Source organism: Lipophrys pholis (genome assembly GCF_963383615.2).
Source record: "Lipophrys pholis genome assembly, chromosome: 2".
Classification (NCBI taxonomy): domain Eukaryota; kingdom Metazoa; phylum Chordata; class Actinopteri; order Blenniiformes; family Blenniidae; genus Lipophrys; species Lipophrys pholis.
Genome location: NC_137636.1, coordinates 39,151,258 through 39,173,768, shown reverse-complemented (window position 1 = coordinate 39,173,768; position 22,511 = coordinate 39,151,258). Strand labels below are relative to the sequence as shown.

Genomic DNA, 22,511 nt, shown 5'->3' with positions numbered 1-22,511 from the left:
CTCACCTCAGACCCTGTTCAGCCCTGACCCTCACCTCAGACCCTGTTTAGCCCTCACCTCAGCCCCCGTTCAGCCCTGACCCTCACCTCAGACCCCGTTCAGCCCTCACCTCAGACCCTGTTCAGCCCTGACCCTCACCTCAGACCCCGTTCAGCCCTCACCTCAGACCCCGTTCAGCCCTGACCCTCACCTCAGACCCTGTTCAGCCCTCACCTCAGACCCCGTTCAGCCCTGACCCTCACCTCAGACCCTGTTCAGCCCTCACCTCAGACCCTGTTCGGCCCTGATCTCAGACCCTGTTCAGCCCTGACCTCAGACCCCGTTCAGCCCTGACCCTCACCTCAGACCCCGTTCAGCCCTCACCTCAGACCCTGTTCAGCCCTGACCCTCACCTCAGACCCTGTTTAGCCCTCACCTCAGCCCCCAATCAGCCCTCACCTCAGACCCCGTTCAGCCCTCACCTCAGACCTCGTTCAGCCCTCACCTCAGACCCTGTTCAGCGCTGATCTCAGACCCCGTTCAGCCCTGATCTCAGACCCCGTTCAGCCCTGATCTCAGACCCTGGAAGAGTATGGAAGAGTACGGAAGAGTACGGAAGAGTATGGAAGGGTATGGAAGAGTATGGAAGAGTACGGAAGAGTATGGAAGGGTATGGAAGAGTATGGAAGGGTATGGAAGAGTATGGAAGAGTACGGAAGAGTATGGAAGGGTATGGAAGAGTATGGAAGAGTATGGAAGAGTATGGAAGGGTATGGAAGAGTATGGAAGAGTATTAAGGCCACTGAAGAAAATAAATAAATCCGGAGGCAAAAAAAAAACAACCTTCAGAAAAAGTCGAAAATCAAAGTCGAGATTTTTTTTGTCACGGAAAGACTTTCTGTCCATCCCTCATCGTCTGTCCGTCCCTCATCGTCTGTCCGTCCCTCATCGTCTGTCCATCCCTCATCGTCTGACCGTCCCTCATCGTCTGTCCGTCCCTCATCGTCTGTCCATCCCTCATCGTCTGTCCGTCCCTCATCGTCTGACCGTCCCTCATCGTCTGTCCGTCCCTCATCGTCTGTCCGTCCCTCATCGTCTGTCCATCCCTCATCGTCTGTCCGTCCCTCATCGTCTGTCCGTCCCTCATCGTCTGTCCGTCCCTCATCGTCTGACCGTAGATGTGAATTCACATTAAATCACTTAATTGTGACTATATCAGGTTGCTTCCTGCTGATGGACGTGATTTTACACAGGATTTCCTTGATTAATAAGAAGATTTAAATAAGCAGCCGGGATCCGTGTCTTTGTCCTTCGTACTGGACGAACCTCCAGGACAGAACCAGGCAGCAGCTGCTCTGTCTCTTCTGGTCCTGATACTGATGATAACTGTGTTCCTCTACAGAACCAGGCAGCAGCTGCTCTGTCTCCTCTGGTCCTCATACTGATGATAACTGTGTTGCTCTACAGAACCAGGCAGCAGCTGCTCTGTCTCCTCTGGTCCTGATACTGATGATAACTGACTGTTTATGAGCTCCATTCTGTCCTGAAGCATCTTTTCATCCCTCCATTAAACGGCCTGATGCATCAGGAGGAGCAGTCTCACCGCTGGCAGGGGGACCGACCGACTCTTTTTTCCACCTTGAAAAACAAAAATCTCGACTTTGACTTTCGACTTTCTCTGAAGAGCGTGAAGTTTTTTTTTCTTCAGCGGCACTAAAACTCTTCTGTAGCCGAGAGACCTGCAACAGGTGAGTCACTCAGGACCTGTGTGTGTGTGTGTGTGTGTGTGTGTGTGCACGCGCAAACAGGAGAACAGGAGGAGGTGAACAGGAGGAGGAGGAGGAGGAGAACAGGAGGAGAACAGGAGGAGGAGAACAGGAGGAGGTGAACAGGAGGAGGAGGAGGAGGAGAACAGGAGGAGAACAGGAGGAGAACAGGAGGAGGAGGAGGAGGAGAACAGGAGGAGAACAGGAGGAGGAGAACAGGAGGAGGAGGAGGAGGAGAACAGGAGGAGGAGGAGGAGGAGAACAGGAGGAGAACAGGAGGAGGAGAACAGGAGGAGGAGGAGGAGGAGAACAGGAGGAGAACAGGAGGAGGAGGAGGAGGAGAACAGGAGGAGAACAGGAGGAGGAGGAGGAGGAGAACAGGAGGAGGAGAACAGGAGGAGGTGAACAGGAGGAGGAGGAGAACAGGAAGAACAGGAGGAGGAAGAGAACAGGAGGAGGAGGAGAACAGGAGGAACAGGAGGAGAACAAGAGGAGGAGGAGAACAGGAGGAACAGGAGGAGAACAAGAGGAGGAGGAGAACAGGAGGAGAACGAGGAGGAGGAGTTTAAATTTAGGCAGACCATCAATAATTCACTGGGTCCAAACATGAGCTGAAAGCCTGATACTACATGAAGCTCCGTTCACACGTAGAGGACGAGTCATCAGTTTAATTAAACAACATTTTAATGACGTTAATCATCAGTTCATACAGGTTAAGAGTGAGAACAGGATTATGAGAAACAGCCTCTAATGTTCTGGTGACGTACGATCTAAAGGAGACGCTCTTAAATATCCATATAAAGACAAAGAACACGTTGATAAAAAGTACTTCATTGAACCGTTGGTTTTTTTGTTTGTCTTTTCTTTAGTTCACATTAGTTACAAGACCTTTACCAGTACTGTATTTACATAGTGCAAACAAAACCTAAACACACTTGCTGTCAATGAACAAACTGCAAACACTGATGGAAGTTGTATCAACACGGCGTACCTTCTACCAAAGCAGGAACCCTTCTGACCCCGGCAGGTGCTGGGCTGAACTCTCACCAGGGATCACCAGGGATCACCAGGCTTCCAGGAAGGGACAATAGGATTATTTTATTACAATGAAAAATCTCTTTTGTACACTTGTATTCACACGGGTATGTGCATGACTGTGATGGCTCGGCCCCACGGCGGCAGCATGTCAGCTGCAGAGCTGCTTCGTCTGCCTCGGACCCGCAGCCATTTTAAACAAGACTGAGTTCTCCAGGCGTCGCTCAACTCCAACACCAGAACACGTCTTGTTTCATAGTGAGGAAACACAAGTCTGCCTGCTTCACTGCTAAGTTCTGCTGGTTTACCAACGACACAGAGCTGGATGGTGCAGTGGAGGCGGGAGGCAGCAGGGGGCGCTGTGGAGTCCAGACAGAACAGGTTTCTGACGCTCAGGACGAGTCGGTTCAGAGGAAAACTGAACAACTGAGTCTGACAGCAGGAGAGATCAATACGGCGAAGCTTTACAACGTGAAGTAGAACCATCGAGACAAGGCCACGCCCACAAAACCCCTCGTGACTCACGTCACTGAATACTGGATGAATTATGCATGATCTGAAGACACGTTATTTACAGCGATAAAGCCAACAAACAGCTAAATAAATGCAAACCATGTTCCTGTAAAAACTGCAGAGCTGTGAATGAAGGAGGAGAAGATGGGACCGTCCTCCATTCACAGCCACTCCTCCTTCTTTACTCTTCTTCGCAGTGCTCATCCCTCACTCCCACAAAACCTCAAAGAGTTTGGGTCGGGAGGAAGAAAGAAATGTTGTTTCTCTCTGGATTCAAGTGTGTGTCAGGCGTCTTTCTGAAGCAGGGAAGGTTCTGGACTGCTGCTGTTACTTCCTGTTAGTAGCTGCTCCTTCCTCTGGCCTGTGGTTGGTCAGTTGGTGGATACCTGAGATCATGTCTTTATGTGTGCTGCTGTGATGAGACCAGAGGCTGCGGCTGCCGGTGGCGGCCATTAGAGACGACACGGCTGCCGGTAGCGGCTGCCGGTGGCGGCCGGCGGCCATTAGAGTTGAGGGGCTGATGGTGGCGGGTGGCGGCCATTAGAGACGAGAGGCTGCCGGTGGTGGGTGCCGGTGGCGGGTGGCGGCCATTAGAGAAGAGAGGCTGCCGGTGGTGGGTGCCGGTGGCGGCCATTAGAGACGAGAGGCTGCCGGTGGTGGGTGCCGGTGGCGGGTGGCGGCCATTAGAGAAGAGAGGCTGCCGGTGGTGGGTGCCGGTGGCGGGTGGCGGCCATTAGAGACGAGAGGCTGCCGGTGGTGGGTGCCGGTGGCGGGTGGCGGCCATTAGAGAAGAGAGGCTGCCGGTGGTGGGTGCCGGTGGCGGGTGGCGGCCATTAGAGAAGAGAGGCTGCCGGTGGTGGGTGCCGGTGGTGGGTGGCGGCCATTAGAGACGAGAGGCTGCCGGTGGTGGGTGCCGGTGGCGGGTGGCGGCCATTAGAGACGAGAGGCTGCCGGTGGTGGGTGCCGGTGGCGGGTGGCGGCCATTAGAGACGAGAGGCTGCCGGTGGTGGGTGCCGGTGGCGGGTGGCGGCCATTAGAGAAGAGAGGCTGCCGGTGGTGGGTGCCGGTGGCGGGTGGCGGCCATTAGAGACGAGAGGCTGCCGGTGGCGGCGAAGACAAAGTGAGGGAGAGACAAAATGAAAGAACAGACGAACAGAAGAAGAGAAGAGAAGAAGAGCAGAAGAGGCTTCACCCAGCCATCTTCTTCGCCGCCGCTTGTTCTGGAACTTCTGACCCCGTCTCTGTAGCATCTGCTGAGTCCAGGTCATCTTCCTCCTCACTCTGTCCTCTCTCCTCTTCCTCGTCATCCTCCTCTTCCTCTTCCTCCTCCTCCTCCTCCTCCTCTGTACTTTCTTGGCTCTTTCCCAGCTGCAGGTTTTCCAAGGTCTTGGTCACCCATGATTCAATGCGGCTGTTGAGGGTGCGCACCTCCACAGAAATGGGCTCGGGAGTGTAGTCCTCGTCCTCCTCGTCTTCCTCCTCTGCCTCCTCCAGCATCCCGGGCACCAGGGTGGAGGTGGTGGAGGTGATGGAGGAGTTGAGCGGCCCCCGGCAGCTGCCGTCCAGCGAGGCCGTCTCGGTGCTCTGCTGGGAGGCCAGCTCCAGCTTGTCGTCCACTCGCACCTCCTCCCTCTCGCCTGGTCCCGGGGGTCCGGCTCTGGGCTGGGGGGCGCCGGAGGTGGGCGGGGCCGTGGTGGAGGGCGGGGCCGTGGTGGAGGGCGGCGGCTCCGAGTCTCTGTGAGCGGCTGCAGGAGGAGCAGGGCGGCTGGGTTCAGCCTCTACTGGCTCCAGGGCGTCAGAATTATCCATCATGCTTCTCCAATTAGTCTCTGAAGGAAAAACAACATTACAACATTATTATTCTTCCAACGCATTTTATTGAATCATTTGTCACCAACGGTTTGCTGTTGTTTGGTTTTTCTATCTGAAATATTGTGAAGCTGCAACAGAACAAACGTGTTTGAAATGTCTTCTTCAAAATACGTTTCAAACGATTTGCGCAACAAAAGACATCAGAAAGTTATTGAAATGAAAATATTTGATACCTATTTGGTCAGCTATTTGGAAACCAGAGCGAGCATGCTGTGAGCACCAGACCAGAAAGTCTTTATGTGAGGAGAATATTAGAAAAAGAGTTTACAGTCTTCAAAACTTCAATGTGCTTTATATGTAAGTTGCATTAGTCTTCTTTTATTTTGGTCTGGGAGCAGCAGTCCCATCGCCAGGTTCACAAAAGCAGAATTTATTGGTGATTTAATGTTGTTGTTTTTAAATACTGCATCAGAAGGTGGATTGTGATTTAAAAATAGCCACATATCAAATACCGTACAGCCCGACTAAAAACCCCTTACGATTGTGACTGTATGTGTTTATATGCATAATTGGATCAGTTTGTGTAACACTGGTTGGCACAATATGTACATTAAACAATATAAATATATAAACAAATCCCTTACGATGGAGAGAAATTAAAAAAAGACAAAAACACATTTTCTTCCTATCGACCAAACCAGCATTGAAGTTTTATACAGACATGTATTTTATATATCTATTCTTTGTTGTAGGTTTATTCAAACCTGTCAAAATGAAAAGATCAAGTCATGAGATTTATGGGGAATCAAATGTCTTTAAATAAAAGAATCCAGCCTGTAAATAAAGAGCAGAGCGCTCACCATACTCCTTCTCGTTGACCTCGGAGATGGGCTCAGAGAAGATGGAGCAGAAGGAGATGGCGGAGGCAGCGGACGGGTTCCGGGAGTGTCCCATGTGATGTGGGACCTTCTTGTCGTTCTTCACGGCCTCCTCAGCCTGCTCCTGCTCCAGAGCAGACACCATGTCCTTGTAGGCCTTCCTCGCCTCCTCCGTCAGCGACACCAACCGATTGAAGAGTCCCTGCAGTAGAAAGATGGATTCATCACTTCATAAACTGAAACAGAACATAGAGTACTATATGTACACTGTAATATTTATATACACAGTGAGGAACATAAGTATTTAAACACCCTGTGATTGTGCGAGTTCTCCCAATCAGAAACTATGGAGGGCTCTGAAATTTACATCGTAGCTGCATTTCCACTGTGAGACAGAATTAAAAAAGATATTCAGGAGATCACATTGTATGATTTTAAAGTATTTATTTGTATTTGTATACCAAGATGGCAGCATAGAGCATAGCACCTCAGTCAATTAGTCAAATCATCCGTCTAAAGTTTGAAAAAAACCCTGAAAAACAGGAATATTTGATGGACACGAAATGAGCGGGGGGCGAGGAAAGAAAGGTTCAAGAAGGAAAACGATGTCCGTTGACCCAGAAGAACACGAGTCGGGGGTTGAGCTAACAGACATTATGGCGGAAATGCGAGACCCCAAGGAAGAGATGGAGGATCTTATGAAATTCAGAGATGACATCAAAGTAGAGGTCAGATGAGAATTCAAAGAGGAAATTAATAGAAAAAACGAAGGAAACGCTGAAGAAATCAAACCGCAGCGGAAGGACATTGCCGAGACACAGGAGCGGGTGACTGAGTTGGAGGAGTGGAATGTGGAGGTGAAATACGCTATTCTCACTTTAGTACAACAAACGAAAGCACGGGAGAAGTTGGCGGAGGTGGAGGGACACGGAAGACGCTGCAACTTGAGGATCTATAATGTGACCGAACAGGACGGCGACTCCGTGCCCCAGCTTCTCCACCGGGAGCTCCAGTGACCGGAGGGTTCCCAGCTGCAGATTCAACGGGCAGGAAGACGCCGTCGGGAGCGTCTCCCAGGTCTACAGTGGTCAACTTCCTGAAATATGATATTCTGGCCAAAGCATGGAAAATGAAAATTGGAATCGACGAGAGGCGCGTATTTTTGACCGCGATTATCCTACTGAGGTGATGAAACCCAAATCATATGCTGCGATTACAACAATGTGGTTTATCAAAGAAAGGCAAACAAGATAATATCAGCAGACGGCTGCTCTTTGTGGAAGATGTCCAAAGAAAGGGGGAAAGCACAATTCTGCTCAGCATTGATGCCGAAAAGGCTTTCCATAGTGTAGATTGGGATTTGTTATATACGGGACTGGGAAAATCTGGATTCAATGAGCAATCAGTCAATTGTATTAAATCACTATATCAGGAGGCCAAAGCAAGGAACGAAATAAAAGACAGCCTGACAAAACCATTAAGATTAGAGACGGGGACAGACAGGAGGGAGTCTCTCTCTGACTCTCTTGGCCCAGACGGTCCGGCAGGGGGGGGCGGGGGGGTCGAAGGGGAAAATGAGAGGGCAAGAGCAGAAAATAGGATTGTTTTCTGACGATAGATTGTTTTTTTTAAAGCATCCTGTCAAAAGTTTTCCAGAAGCAATGAGACTATTGGAATGTTATGGTGGATATTCAGGATTCAGAATTAATGTAAAAAAACTCAGGTTTTGACGGTAAGTTACTCACCCACCCTTGTATACTAAAGGACGTATACAAGCTGGAATGGGATGCTAAAATAATAACATACCTGGGTGTCAACATGACCAACAGAACAGACAAACTATATGAAGCTGATTCCATAAAAGTGAACCATGATATCAGGAGGGACCTGCTCTGGATGGACGCTCGGCTCTTTGTTTGGATTTCAGATCAGGAATAGAGATAATCAAGATTAACATTTCACCAAGACTTCTGTATCTATTTCAATCTTTGCCAGTGATAATCCCACAAAAACCGTTGATGGATTGGGATCAGTGGACATCAAGGTTCATATGGGGAGAGAAGAAACCTAGGATTCCTTACAAAAGGACAAATGGACTGATTTCAGGAGGACAGAAGAAGACACCACCACCACAGGACAATAGAGACATCGGTTGATGAAAGATGGATAGATTCTGTATTTCTGTTTTCCCTGACACTCACTGTAAAAACGGAAAAAAATCCAATAAAAACTTGAGTTAAAAAAAAGATTAGTTTTAAACAATTCAGACACATAAAAAGCAGGAATATGGACTGAAGTTGAAGTAGCCGTTGGGGACTAGGATTTATTTGGATTTCATGGCAGTAAAATGTGCAAGAAAAACAATATACAAAAAATCATTGATTCTATCTGCAGTCACAGCCCTCAACAGCAAAGGAGACCTAATTCTGTCTAAATGTTTCTCAGATTACTTTTGCCAGTTTTTGCTGTTGTGACAGACGGTGAAGCACTGAGAGGCTCAAACTACAAATGGTGACCCATTCCAGAGGAGGGCACGCCGAGCAGAGCTTTACTGCTTTTCAGTCTCTGAGTTAACGACACGTTTCAGATCTTGATATGATGGGGTGAAAACAGCGGTGTAATAAAACCAGTCAGATGAGGGCCCACCTCAGCGCCTGAGTAGTTGAAAATCCCCACGACACTAACGGGCACCAGCTTGTTGACACAGCGTCCCAGAGCTTTTCTGCCCAAGGAGAAGACGAAGGGGATCTCCTGCTCCCGAGCCATGGCGATGACGTTGTATAAAGCTTCATCCAATCCGCCTGCAACCAAGAAACAATAGACTCACGTGTCCTTTCAGCTTTAAGAAAACAATTCACCAAACAAGATCTGAAAATCACACCAAAGTGGAAAAGTCCCTATTCCAACAATGTGTACATTGAGTTTTGAAATGTAATCAGTTAATTAGAGCCACAGTTCAAGTTAAATCAATTCTGGTTTAAACCTCTTATCAGTCTCATCACTGAGCTGCTCTGATCTCCTGGCTCTGATAACAGGTTTACCTTTGGCCTGGATCTTCTCACAGTTGGGAGAAATGATGACACACTTGATCTTTTGCAGCTTCATGTGTTTGGTGACCTCCCTCAGGCCCATGACCAGCCGCCGTTTGGACTTGGCCTTGGAGGGATCCTTCTGGTAGACCCGCTCCTGGAAGCGAACCAGCTCCTGCAGCAGCAGAGTCACGCTCTCGTCGATCTCCTTACTCAGCACCTGGTTACAGTACCTACAAACAGAGACCGTCACAACACGGACCAGACGTTCACTTTTGTTTTTATGTCATGTAAATATTTCTTTTTCAACGAAAATATATTTTAAAACTTTTTTCTCTGTAGAATGTGACATTTTTTCCATTGATAAGAGGAAATGTGTCAATCTCAAAAAACACAGTGATAATAATATATGGCATGTATTGAAAGTACTCACACATTACACATTTCCAATTGTACAGCCAGAAAATAAAAATGTAGTCCTCAGATTGACCTTCAGCAGAGGCCTCGATTCACAGGGCTGCTGCTGAGGTTAACCAGCAGTTTACCACGTGTGCATAATCTTGGGAAAGGTGAGGGTAATTTATAGAGCTTTTAATAATAAAAAAAAGATTTACAGTAGTCTGAAAATGATTGCGTGGTGCTGCACAGACTTTAGTGTTTGTCATTCACAAGTTCTACAACAGTTCATGCCAACCTGTCCTTGTGCTTTTACACTCTGGTGTCATCACACACCTGAAACTCTGCTGGCACAGCGCGTTCTTGCAATAATTGGGGAATATCAGATGGTGTGAAGAAGAAGTGTGCGAGTTGAGAGGAGCTTGGCCCCAGAGGCCTTCTGGAAGCTTCAAATGCTAAACGTGTTAGAGGAGGGTGGGCTGGACAATCGGCCCACAGCAGAGAACAAAGCTGCGCTTGTCACAACTGGCAACCATTTCTGCTGAGAATGGACAAAGCGCTTGACATCTGTGCCATACTTTACAATTCTTTATTGTACAGTTCCAGCCTTACTTCCAGAGGGGCTTGTCACAGCAGAGGCACTGTGATGGAGGAGTGGGACGAGCATCTGCTATACTAACCATTGTCTCGGTCGCCACGTTGTACATTTTTCAGACATTCCTGCTCCGCTCAGCATTCTGTTTGTCACTGAGGAGTTAGCGGGTGCACTCACTCTCTGAAACGCCGGCTGTGGATCTTGGTGATGGCGTTGGAAGCCATGGGGCTCCCGATGCCAGAGCTGGCCGGTGAACCCTGGGACACCGGGGTGATGCTGTACGGAGACGCCTGACTGGCCGGGGACAGAGAGGCATCACTGGGCATGCTCAGTCCGTTCTCTGTCACACAAACAACACGCCACCAATGAGAATTACAAACTGCACTGTGGACGGAAAGACACAAGTGAAACAAGTGCAATGTTTTCTCTTGTAAAGATGAGCTCCCCTCACCTTCTTGGGAGACGGGCTCTCGGGAAAGCTCGTCAGTAAAGTGCAGGCACTCGTCCCCGTGCTCTTCATGGCCTGATGTTTCTTGTTCTACGCTTGGTTTCCCTTTTTTTCCTTCGCGTTCCTTTAAAATAATCTTTTCAAACAGAATTTAAAAAACAAAACAAAACAGACAATTACATTTTCAAAGAAGCTGGAATACACCAAGTCATTATGGGACGTTCTCTTAGAGACACAATCATTTCTCCCTGCAAAGTTCAGCAAAACTATCAACTTTAATTCCCAAACCTTCTTGAGGGCTGTTGGTCGTTTGACTTTGGGGATCTCTCTCTCCTTCCCCCTCTTCATCCGAGGCGCCGTGGAGTCCAGGGTGTTATGTGGGGCCGAGTATTGCTGCTGATGACCCTTCATGATGCTGGTGGAGGCCGAGCTGTGGAACGGAGTGGTTGTTCCCACTGGAGAGGAAAACAACACAAAAGTTTGTGATATTTGAATTCAAGGAAGAAAAACTCCACATCAAACTGACAACAGTTTAAGAACTATTGAAATTGTTCCCTAAAAAAATATTGAAATGGATTTAAGATCAAATACAATTAAGATTATTAAACCGATCTGAACTAAAAAAAACCCAGAACACAAAAACAGGAGAGAGGGATTGCTATTGAAACTGAACTAATAAGATTCATTTTTAAAATGTTCCGTTTATATATTTCAGCCCTTCCTGCTGGCCTCTCACACTCTTTAAGTTGACAGCACAAAAGCTAAATGTGTTTTCAACAAACGTCCAATTGAAGCTGAGGAATACCTGTGAAAGACAAAGGCTTGGTGTTGGTGAGCTGCCTGGCCTTCATGGCCTGTTGCTGCTTCTCCAGAGCTGCCAGCATGTCTCCCAGGTCCAGCTCCACTGACGTCTTACTCTTTTTGCCTGCAGCTTTGGTGAATGCTTCCTGTCAGGCCGAGGGGAGAGGCAAAAAAGGTCACACCAGTAAAACAGGCAAGTAAAACAATCACAGAGGTAATAATGAGTCGGGCTGAAGTGTTTAAGACCTGCAATTTCTTCTGCTCCATGCTGATTTCAGAGTACTCCTGAGCAGTGGCCAGCGCAGCAGCCAGGGCCTTCTTCCTCTGGCTTTTGGCTCTCTTGGGGACAGAGGTGGTGATGGGGATCGGAGTCTTCACGATGTTGATGGGGGAGTTTTCTGGGAGGTTGTCCAGCTGTGTTGCAAGTCAAGACATGAAGATGAAATTTGGAAAAACAACATACAAACGACACATGAAGCTTCTTTCATCTGGCAATTCACTTGTTTTGGTGCGGGTGCATCTGATCTTTTGTTATCATCGTTTCCCAATCACAGTTTGAATTTCCCACCAAATTGACATCATTGACAATGGCTGCCATTTCATTGGAAGAGATCTGCAGTTTGCTCTCTTGCTCAAGGGCACTTTGTCATACCGACAGGGGAATGATGTGATTGAACGACAACAAGGTGTGTCTTGATTTTTCTGTGTAAAAAGCCCTACATCCCTTGTGTATTACTTAACGGTAAAGGGAGCCTCTGAACTCATTATGTAAAGACAGAGTATTCCTTTACCAGGTTTGTGGGAAGCTTGGGCTGCGTCTGAGCTGGAGTCTGGGCAGAGTCAGGCTTATTGTTGCGTTGAGCTGCTCCTCCTGTGGGGAGCTCTGGAAACTCATCCTCATCCTAAGATAGAAAGCATCTCAGCACAACAGTATCACATTGAGAATGAATCAAGAGTGGCCATGGTGTCTAACCTCAAAGTAGAGGGGCTCTGGAGTGAGATTGGTGACGGTGACGGCTGCAGGCTGCAGGCGCTCCGGCTGGCTTGGAGGCACACGTCCTGGATAACTGCTGTGGAAATCCTGAAAAGCAAAGTGAACACAGCAGTCAGACTGGATACTGCTTTACTTCTCGACAACCATGCGTTTTGGCTCCTGGGTTCAACACAACAGATTATTTATGGTTCAGTTTGGTTTGGCACAGACTTTAGGCCGCCGGCCCTTCCTGACAACCTGAGTTGGGCGTTAAAGACATTGAACAACTTCCAAGTCTCCTCCAAGCTTGTTGCTTCAACTTGGAGGCCATCACTATCAGTGGATGTTGATTACTGTTATGAGTTGAGAAATGAGAGGAAACAGATTGTCTTGATATTCAGGATGTTGAGTTTTATATTATGTGTAATAGTATATTTTGGCTGACACAAAATGAAATACTAAATATTAAAAATCAAAATATATTCTTGGTCTGAGATTTTCTTCAATGCAAATTCATATTTTTTATCTTTATCAGTCCACAAACTGTCAAACGGGGGGATAATAGTTGGAATGGAGGCCAAACCAACTACTGTTGGTATCTTGATACACAAAATAAGTTAGACGTTATTTTCTAAAACTGTAAGGCTATCAGATTAATGACAGGAACAGGAAAGATTCTTATCTTTCTTAAAGTTTGTTTTCATGCTTACTTGTTGATCCTGGTCTTTGGTTTGTTGCAAATGCGTAACCTACATATATCTTTAATAATGACATTTTTACCTCCAGGCTTAAAGCAGTTTCTTACTACATGCCACCTGCAGAGAGCTCCACTTCACCTGCGAGAAGTTTCTCTGTTCAGGATTCTTCCTCTGGTCTGCCCTGTGATATTGGCCATTTCTGTCCCCCCAGGACTTCGGGGTTACCTGAGAGGCTACATTTACCCAGGAACCTCCTGAGGAATGAAGAAAAAGAGGAAAACGCTTGAGGATTGGTGAAGAGATTGAATAAAGGTTTAATAGCAGCTACAGAAACTTATTATGAAGATAAGCAACAGGAAAAGCTTCATTTATTGACGTTGAATTGAAGGTACCTTTCATGACTCCAGCTTCTACTCCCTATAAAGCAAACAGACAGACAAGAGTTGAAATGTGTGTGCGACAGGCCCTGAGAGGAAAAAACACCAGAACTCTGCTGCTCCCACTCATTTCAGTCCCTCCCCTCACTGAACCCGAGTCACTCACACATACATCACATTAATCCGTACAGCTTATTTCTAATGTTTGCTCTTATTATGAACTTCAAACGCATCTTATGGCACGAGTGTTTGATCAGTAAGTGCAGGACTCCGGCCTACCACAGGTGTTGCTGAATTCTCCGTTGTCCGTTGTGTGACCCCAGTTGCCTGGTTGTGTTTCGGGCTGCAGTAGCCGCTGTCACTATCGATATCTGCCTCACTGGCGCCTTGCTCGTAGTTCTCCGCCGGGTGGGAGGCCCGCCGTCTCTTTGTTCGGTTCTTCCACAGCAGGGGACTAACCCGCTCAGCAGCACACCGCCCCGACATCTCTCCCGGGAAATCTGACGAGGAACAACTGAGTTAGACCTGAAATAGCAAGTCATTAAGAAAATCCTAATAAACTGCTGCCGTTACCAGAAAGAAGTAATAAACTCTTCAGATAAATGATTCCACACTCGCTCAGCGTGTCTGACGCTCGAATGCATGCTGGAATAAAAAACTTGGCAATTGAGACACAAAGATATTATAACTGACGTCATGACTGCACATGTCAGGCCTTCTAACTGGAAACTCAGCATTCCACTGCTCTCTAAGGCTGAGAGCAGGAATCCTCACCATCAACCCGAAAGATCAAGCACGGCTTTTACCAGCAGCGTGTCCCACTTCCTCACAGACATGACAGCCTCATTCTCAGTGAAGCAGCCAATTACAATAAAGTCTGGAATGTGTTGATCTTCATTCTCATTTCAAACACATGACTCAATGATTACCTGGATTTTTTTTAGCATGTGTGTTTGTGCACAGCTTACATGACAGGAAGATATGCTGTCGTTTTCTTACCGGTCTGCTGTGCTGCATCCACTAACATGACCGTCTTGGCAGGCCCCAGCGCACACACCTCCTTCTGCACAGCTACATTCCTGGTCGGAGGCCTGCGACCCCGGGGAGGCTGGCACACACCTAAATGTTGCTACAGGTGAAAGAAAAAAGGGTCAAAAAACAGACTGAGCCAGGAAGATGTGAAGAAGACAACAGGAGTGTAACCAATCCACGATGAAGCCATGAATCCTCCATACCTTTGGGAGAACGTTAGACCGGACCATGCCTCTCCCCCTCTGACTGGCCAGGCCATAGGCCGGCCCCACAGGCCTTTCGCCCACATCTGCTGAAACAGGGTTGACCATTCCAGCTTGTACTGGGCCTGCATATGTGCCAGGGAAAGGCTGATAGAAGCCCATTACGGGCGGGCACGGGGCAGGCATGATCTGGTAGTAGGCGTAGTCGTTGGAGACAGGAGGTTGAGGGGAGGACAGGATGGGGTAGGCCAGGTACGGACCCCCGGGGCTGGGGTTTGGCTGCTGCCAGCGCAGTTCCCCTCCATTGTACATGGGATGTTGCCTGTGAAGCAGCACAGAGGTGGAGTCATCCCTACAGTTCTGCTTTTTGCACAAAGAAAAGCCAATAGTATTTGTGGAGGGTTGGCTCTCAAAGTTCAGTCCAAAACTTCCTGCCACAACAGATCAACGCAAAATTTCTTGGAGGAAATCACACAAGTTTTTTTTTTATTTTTTTAATGAGAGCAGAAAAAGATGGTTATCACAGCGTGTTAAACACAGAAATTAATCAAGCAAAACTGTTAACTCTGGGCTCCCAAGTTAAAACAGCAGTGTTTGCCAGACTGTTTACTACTGTCCAAAAATATAATAATAAAGACTTTGATTCTCTTAGCAGGAGATGACCTCCAGGGAGGACAACATCTGTGATGGTGCAGTGATGGCCGGTTTGTCACGGGCTGTGGCTGTAGTATGGACAAACGCTGATAAGGATCCAGATGACATTTCCACAGCTTCTCTACTACAGCGGGCATTTCCTTGCATTCAAATAGTGGGGAAGGAAACAGAGGAACGGATGTGTGCAGGATACAGAAGATCACTCTGGACAATGAAAGAGCCACTGGAAACACAGACGGTGGTTTCATGTAAACTCTCAACAAGCGGGGAGGTTTCCATTCATAATTGAGCGGCCTCACGGCACAGAGGAAACACAAAGGTCCGGACATTGCTCCGTTTAGAAGAGCTAATGTTATTCAGTGAAATCAAACGTGGGGTAAAATGTTCCCTCATTATAATCACAATGATTGTTAGATGAAGAGATCAGTAGATATAAGTGATCTGAGAATAGAAGCAGCAGTCAATAGTTCAGAGGAGAGTGGATTTCTTTCTCAGTGCTTGAGGTTAAATCGGTTTGCAGCTGCTGGTTTGAAGAGTTTCCACCTTTTCTCAATAGTCACTGCGACACAGTGACAGTACCTGTTAGGTTGGTTCTCTTGAACGAAAGGGTAGCAGGTGATGAGGTAGCTGGGTATAGGGGTGGTCTCCACCCCTCCACCGCCGCCGCCTCCAGCGGCGTCGCCAGAAAGACTCATGCTGACAAGGGATCCTTCAAGACCTCTCTTCTGTGGGATGAACGGCTCCACTTCAGGTGAAAGCTTCACATCCTGGGCAGAGACGAGAAAACAAACATTCCCGTCACGCTGTGAGTAACGGCTGTCAGATTGTGGGTAGATGACCCACTGGAGGGACGGGGGGTCGGCCCCCAACAACGCAGATATGTTCAACACACTGCCGTCAGAATCAACGTCTCAGCTCCAACTGAGCTCACTGTTCACCTTTTACATACCTTTGACACACCAGATCAGGTTTTATTGTTATTGCCCCCCAATCCAATCAAACCAGAGAGTGATAAAGTGGAAATAAAAACAACAGTTCCACTCTTAGACTTTGTGATGCACCATCTCACTAGTTAGTAACTGTAACAGATTAATGGCTCCCAGGTCTGTTAAAGCTGTATAAGATTATTACTGCTTTACTTTGCAACACAGATTATTTAAACTTAACAGCAAGTCTGAAGGTACAATGTCCCTCGTCACTGAAGTGGAGGTGGAAGCTGCTACAACATACTCTAATGTGCAGTAATAAAGTCCTTCTGCAGGTCATCAAATTAAGCTGCCAGGGCCTCAGGAAATATATGAGACAGAGCTAACAAAGAATCATGCTGTTGTTCTACCAGCATTAATGTTCAGAGGAAACACTGGATGAGGTCCAGCCTTTTACCTCCGTGGGAATTTTCTAACTATTGTTTGATCATGTGGTCATGTTGTGCTCCATTTCTATTCGTTGTTAGTATCTGGAGCTTGTCTTCTGTCTCAGATGGCCAAAATCACACATTAAGTTTTGAACCCGAGAACAGATTTTAAATACCTGAGTATTGTGTAACCTTATTGTGGAAGATTTATAGACTTTACTCTGAAGAACGATCAACTAAAGAGACATCAGCCCTTAAAAACAAAACATTTTCGAGTTCAAATATGATGAAAAAACAAAGTACATTAAATAAATAACAGGGATGCACCAATACCACTTTTTTTCCAAAATGAGCAGTGTATGAGTACTTGAATTTGAGTACTCACTGATACCGAGTACTTAGGCCAATACACATTTTTTTTATTTTTTTCCATAGATGTTATTTGAACAACATTCCTACATTATGATGGACTGACATTCAAAATTAGTTCTTTTATGGTCCTGCCACATTTACTGTAAGAAAACCTTTCAATAACACTTTGTTATCCGAGTGTGTGTGTGTGTGTGTGTGTGTGTGTGTGTGTGTGTGTGTGTGTGGCCCCTTTAACAGGCGTACTGCTTGCTTGACCAGTGTGCCTGAGTGAGAGAGAGGGCGCTATACTGAGCAGATCTATCAAGAAGCAGTACATAAAAGTAAGAGGCCAATAAATACAAGTGTTGATCTCAGAAACTGAGTTCTATGTCCTGCTGTCCTCCAGAAACTGAGTTCTATGTCCTGCTGTCCTCCAGAAACTGAGTTCTATGTCCTGCTGTCCTCCAGAAACTGAGTTCTATGTCCTGCTGTCCTCCAGAAACTGAGTTCTATGTCCTGCTGTCCACCAGAAACTGAGTTCCATGTCCTGCTGTCCTCCAGAAACTGAGTTCCATGTCCTGCTGTCCTCCAGAAACTGAGTTCCATGTCCTGCTGTCCTCCAGAAACTGAGTTCCATGTCCTGCTGTCCTCCAGCTGTGAGGTGAGGGAGTTCACCCTGAAGCTGAGGACAGTTCAAGTTGGTCTCCCTTGAGTCCTCTGACCACGGTCTGGAGACCGGAGCAGGAAGGGTTAACACTTTTTCATAAACTAAGAAGTAACATTTAACCAAAGTGCTTTCAATAAAACTTTGTCAGAAACCACAGAGTTTCCTCTACATTCATTTAGGAGTGGTGGGCCGCCGGGGAGAGGGTGCGTTCGGTAGAACAGCCTTGAGCAGGCTGTGCTCCTCACTGGCCTCCGGCGCCTTGCAGTGATCCTGGTATGGGTATATCATTAATAAACAGACAAAGACCGAAAACTAGCAGCTTCCTGGTGATACCTTGTACACCGAGGAACATCTGTACCTCGAGCTACGATGAGTCTCTTGGAGGCGTTCATGCAGTAACTTGATAAGGTGAAACAAGGCTCCGGTTCAAAGCTTACAAGATACTCTGGTTTAATTCCCTCGAAGATGCACAAAGCACTTCGGTGCAAACATTAGCAGCAGCATTTATTTTAAGATACATGGTTTATTCTGGTTTGATCATTTAAAGATTTGTTTTGGGAGCAGATTTCTACTCCCACAGAAGAAGTGAGACAACAAAAAAGCTGGATGATGGTGGGAGAACGTTAGTTAGGTGGTTAGTTTAGACCGGCAGCCATTCAGCTGAGCGTTTGCCAATAGGGGGGGGGGGGAAAGATATCACTGATTTAAGTCGCTGCGATGTGAAATCTCTTTCTTTACTGCAACCAAATATCAACAAAAACATTTGTACAAACAACAAGTATAAACATATTTTTGGACAATCCAAAGATTTTGATTCTTTTTTAAATGAATCCAGTCAAAATGAAAAGCGTGACACAACAATAGCCTCTCCTCGCCCTTTATGCTCTACCTGAAACCACACTGATTAAAGTGGTTTCACGGGTCAAAGCATTTGTGGCACAAACACAACTAGTCAATAGACGGTTTACTGCGGTGCAGGGATGAAAGAAGAGAGCAAAGAAAGGCTGGAGATAAGATTTGTGTGCATTCACAGGCTTTGGACTACAAGAATAAAGTTATTAAGCCATTCAAGAACAAATGTTCTCTAAAGACATAGAGCAGGGGTGTCTAAGCTCGGACCTGGAGGGCCGGCGTCCTGCAGGGTTTAGCTCCTCCCAGTTGCAGAAGACCTGGTTGTAATGAGGGGCTCGTTATTGGGCTTTTTCACAGCCTTGGTGATGACATCATCATTCGATTCAGGTACGCTGAAGCAGGGAGAACTAAAACATGCAGGACAGGGGTCCTCCAGGACCGAGTCTGGACACCCCTGGCATAGAGCTATATAAGTAGAAGATCTCCTTAGTGATTAACATGCTTACTATATGCAGTATAATAGATATTTTCATTTGACTATAATCCTTATTTGCTTTTTAGTCTTTTATGGAGTCACGATGTCATTATATTTGGTGGTTAGTGCCAAACCAATTAACTTTCACCACACTTCCCACATGCTTTTAATTTAAAAAGCATTAACATTAATAAATATTAAAAAAAACAACACTCAAACAGTGCAGCAATACTATACCTGAGTCAAAATGATGCTACTCATGCTATGGTGACATAAGGTTAGTAATTCAAAGCTCCTTCTTCAACTCTTCTTTTAACAATATTGGTCTTAAATGGGTTTAATCTTTCAGCAGGTATCCTTATTTGACATCGTCTCGCTCCATCGTCTCCCCTGCTGAGGATGAGCAGAGGTCACAGGGTTCAGAGTACAAAGATGTCCCTCACTTCTCTGAACTGTGGTGCAGGATGCATGAATAGAGCATCAGTGCAGCCGCTGGATATCAAACAGTCAGCTATTGTCTCCCACTGCCACTGGGAGGTTCTCACTTCTCCTGAGGTGATCTATAGCTCACATCCTATCCAAACAGTTTCCGCTCTGCTGGTTCAATGAGCAGCACCAAATCCCAGCAATGCAGATTGAAAGCTGCCAGAGCAACAGCAGCCAGAACCTGTACAAAGGTACAGTGCAGTGATAGGGGTTGTTCTCGGATTACGTTTGAGAGGATGAAGTAGGGACAGTACTACAGGATAAGCTGCAACATGGAGGCCTTTTCTTCACTTCTGACAATTCCCTTGTTTTTAGCACTGTATCACAAAAAACAATGTCATTTTCAAAACTTGGCCAACTGCTGCATTCTTTTGTCACATACATGACGGCTTCTTTTACAAAAGCCGGAAATCTTTTGGAAAAGCATCTTTAGTGATCCTGCAATCTTCTCACAATATGAAAAGACCTTCAGTTGATGAAATTCACCGTATATAATCACAAAGCATGAAATCCAGTTGCTAAAAGATGTGCTTGAAAAGAGCTGGTCAGGATTCATATATAGATTAAAAAAAAACAAAAACGTGTGGCTTTGTCTTTCTGAGCATTTGTGTGAGACTGAGTGAGAATAGCTGTGATTGTGGAAAAAGACAATGAGGTCAGACACAGATGTGGATCCACTGGGGGTGAGATTAGACCAGATACTGATGTCACAAGCCTCCGTTTGTCCAGGAATTCATTCCCACACCAGTTGCCTTCACACACGTTCTCTGTAATGATGATTACAAGACGAGTTGTCGAATTAAACCATTAAAGAATTCCCATCTGATTGGTTGAGGAAGAACATATTCAGCATGAAGTGGTTCAAGGTTTTCTCACAGTCTTACAGATGTTTGTATTACAGATATTTGATGAGGAAGTGCTCGTCACTGGTTTAAGTCTAAATGAAAAGTGGGTGTTTATTTGATTTGCATTTAAAAAAAAAAAGAAAAGAAACTGAAAACAAGGGTGTCATGCTTCCTACTACTGGGGCAAAATAAGCACTGTTACGTTTGCATACCCAGACCTTCCCTGCGCCATTCACAAAAGAAGGCATGGCAAGGCTATTTAAACAGCATTATTCATCCAGGAAACAATTCATAGTGCTTCACAAGAACTTGGAAATAGAGGGAAAAACAACAACAACATATTAACCTATTTCAACCTTCATAAAGCAAATTGGAGGCTAAAATAAATCAAATCCACACCAGGAAAAGAAGCACAATATAGAAAATCTTCATACAGCACTTGTGTAGCGACAGACACAACGACCGTTAAGAAGTTTCAGGAAAATAAAGACATAAATGAGGAGGATTACGGCTGAAACTTACATATGATGAGTGAGAACATCACGGAAAAACAACAATCGGTGCGAAGGAGGAGAGGTGAAGTGAAGAGAGCGCCTCCGGATACCAAAGCAAAGTGGACTTTCTGCATGTCTCAGTGTCACAGGAATGAAATAAATGCAGCAGAACCAGAAGAACCTGACGACAGACAACAACACCCAGACACACGTTCCTGCCTGGAGCCTGTCTTCTATCTCGTCCGATTAGGAGGAAAAACACATCCAACACCGAGCCGGAGATGAGAACCGAGAAGTGGGATGACAGCTGGGGGCAGCTGGCTGGTTCCTCCGGGGCTCCGGTACACCAAGTAATGTCGTTAAATGACCAGAAACACCGGAAGTAACGGGAAACACGTCGTTAAATGACCAGAAACACCGGAATTAACGGGAAACACGTGGTTAAATGACGGTAATGACGGGATTGAGACGAGCAGAGCAGCAAGGCGCTATAATCAGATTGTGACCGTTAGCTGGCCGGGCTAACCTGCTAGCTGCTCGGCTGGACGGAGAAAAACAACAAAAGGCGTCAGGAAACGATTAAAGACACAAACAGCTCGTTTATTTCAACAAGTATCGCTGCTTCTGCTTCCCGCGGCGACGAACCTAAAGCCTCCGGGGGCCTGAAGCCGCGAGGCGCCGTGAAACCCCGTCTGCAGCCGGCTAAAGCGTTAGCAAGCCCCAACAACAAAACAACAACAAGGCGGAGTAGCGGTACCTTCATGTCACTGGCGTCCATGTCAGTCAGCGCCGCCGCTACACACCGTCATTGGCCCCGGGTGGACGTCAGGACGGAGGCCGTTTTAACTTGTTCATCGTGGATAAAGAGCAGAAACGACTCGCAGTGACTCTCACACCCCGCTGGAGCTCCAGCTCCGCGGCTCCCGTCAACTCAGGATGGACGCTGCTGCGTCAGCTCGCGGCTGCGCCCCTCACGCTGCCCGGACCCGCTCCCTCACTGCGCTGCGTCAGATCACTGCGCTGCGTCAGATCACTGCTAATGGGAGTCACTTGGAACGGAAGCCGCGAAGGACCACGAGGCTAGAAAAAGAGCAAGACGCAAAACTACAGTAAATAATCCATATCTGTTAATTTGAAACGTTAATTCAAGAATAAACGACCTGACCCAGGATTCTGCTGCCTTCATGACGAAAAGAGCTTTTTTAAAAAAATTAAAAGAAACATTTTCTAACAAATTAAATTTGTCATGACCCTCAAAACATATATTTTTTAAATGAAACAAGGCAGCCAGTTTTACTATGCATACAAAAACAACATTTTGTTAGAATGTTTGACATTTAAGTAGTTTTCCATTGCCCAAAAAATTTGATTGGTTATTACTTTCGCCAACATAAATTGGTAGGTTATGTTTTGAAAGCATTTTTATTAACTTCGCCAAGTTGGGCAAAAAAAGAAGTTGGCCGAGAAGGTTTTGTTTTGTCTGCGTGTATTTATTTATGGTTTGTATGTATGTATGCATGTATTTTAGCAACTTTTCACAAAAGCTACTCGGCTGAATGACATGAAATCATCAAGCATCCATTAGATGTTGGGACGTTAACGTTTAACCCTTTCAGAATAAATCCCAGAAAACAGTGAAAACTGTCCCATACAAAGAGGATGAGAGGCTCCTCATGGAGATCAAAGGAGAGCAGCGTCTGTTGCCATGGAGACGCTCCCTGCTCAGTGTTTCACAGTGACGGAGCTACCTGACAGGCTAGTTAGCATTGATATGAGCTAACGGCTATCATGCTATCGA

General features: G+C 46.5%; 1 protein-coding gene across 3 annotated transcripts; it reads right to left on the bottom strand.

Annotated features, from left to right (window-relative positions):
- Positions 1–2,398: 2,398 nt before the first annotated feature.
- secisbp2l (SECIS binding protein 2-like) lies at positions 2,399–21,732 on the bottom strand. 3 transcript variants are annotated; one of them, XR_013935157.1, is made up of 19 exons: positions 21,471–21,732; positions 15,769–15,956; positions 14,536–14,857; positions 14,300–14,429; positions 13,580–13,800; positions 13,316–13,340; positions 13,062–13,177; positions 12,226–12,333; positions 12,044–12,154; positions 11,499–11,666; positions 11,257–11,398; positions 10,740–10,906; positions 10,455–10,587; positions 10,181–10,343; positions 9,025–9,245; positions 8,630–8,784; positions 5,966–6,185; positions 4,342–5,122; positions 2,399–4,040 (listed from the first exon to the last, which is right to left on the bottom strand). XR_013935157.1 is itself a non-coding variant. In XM_080458404.1 (18 exons), exons 1-18 carry the CDS (start codon positions 21,489–21,491, stop codon positions 4,482–4,484), a joined length of 3,252 nt encoding a protein of 1,083 aa, XP_080314530.1. In that variant the 5' UTR covers positions 21,492–21,732; the 3' UTR covers positions 2,399–4,481. The 3 variants fall into 3 exon arrangements, 2 of the variants coding, with proteins under 2 accessions (XP_080314530.1, XP_080314531.1); XM_080458404.1 differs by having other exon boundaries at positions 2,399–5,122; XM_080458405.1 differs by lacking the exon at positions 21,471–21,732 and adding an exon at positions 20,742–20,866 and having other exon boundaries at positions 2,399–5,122.
- Positions 21,733–22,511: the final 779 nt, after the last annotated feature.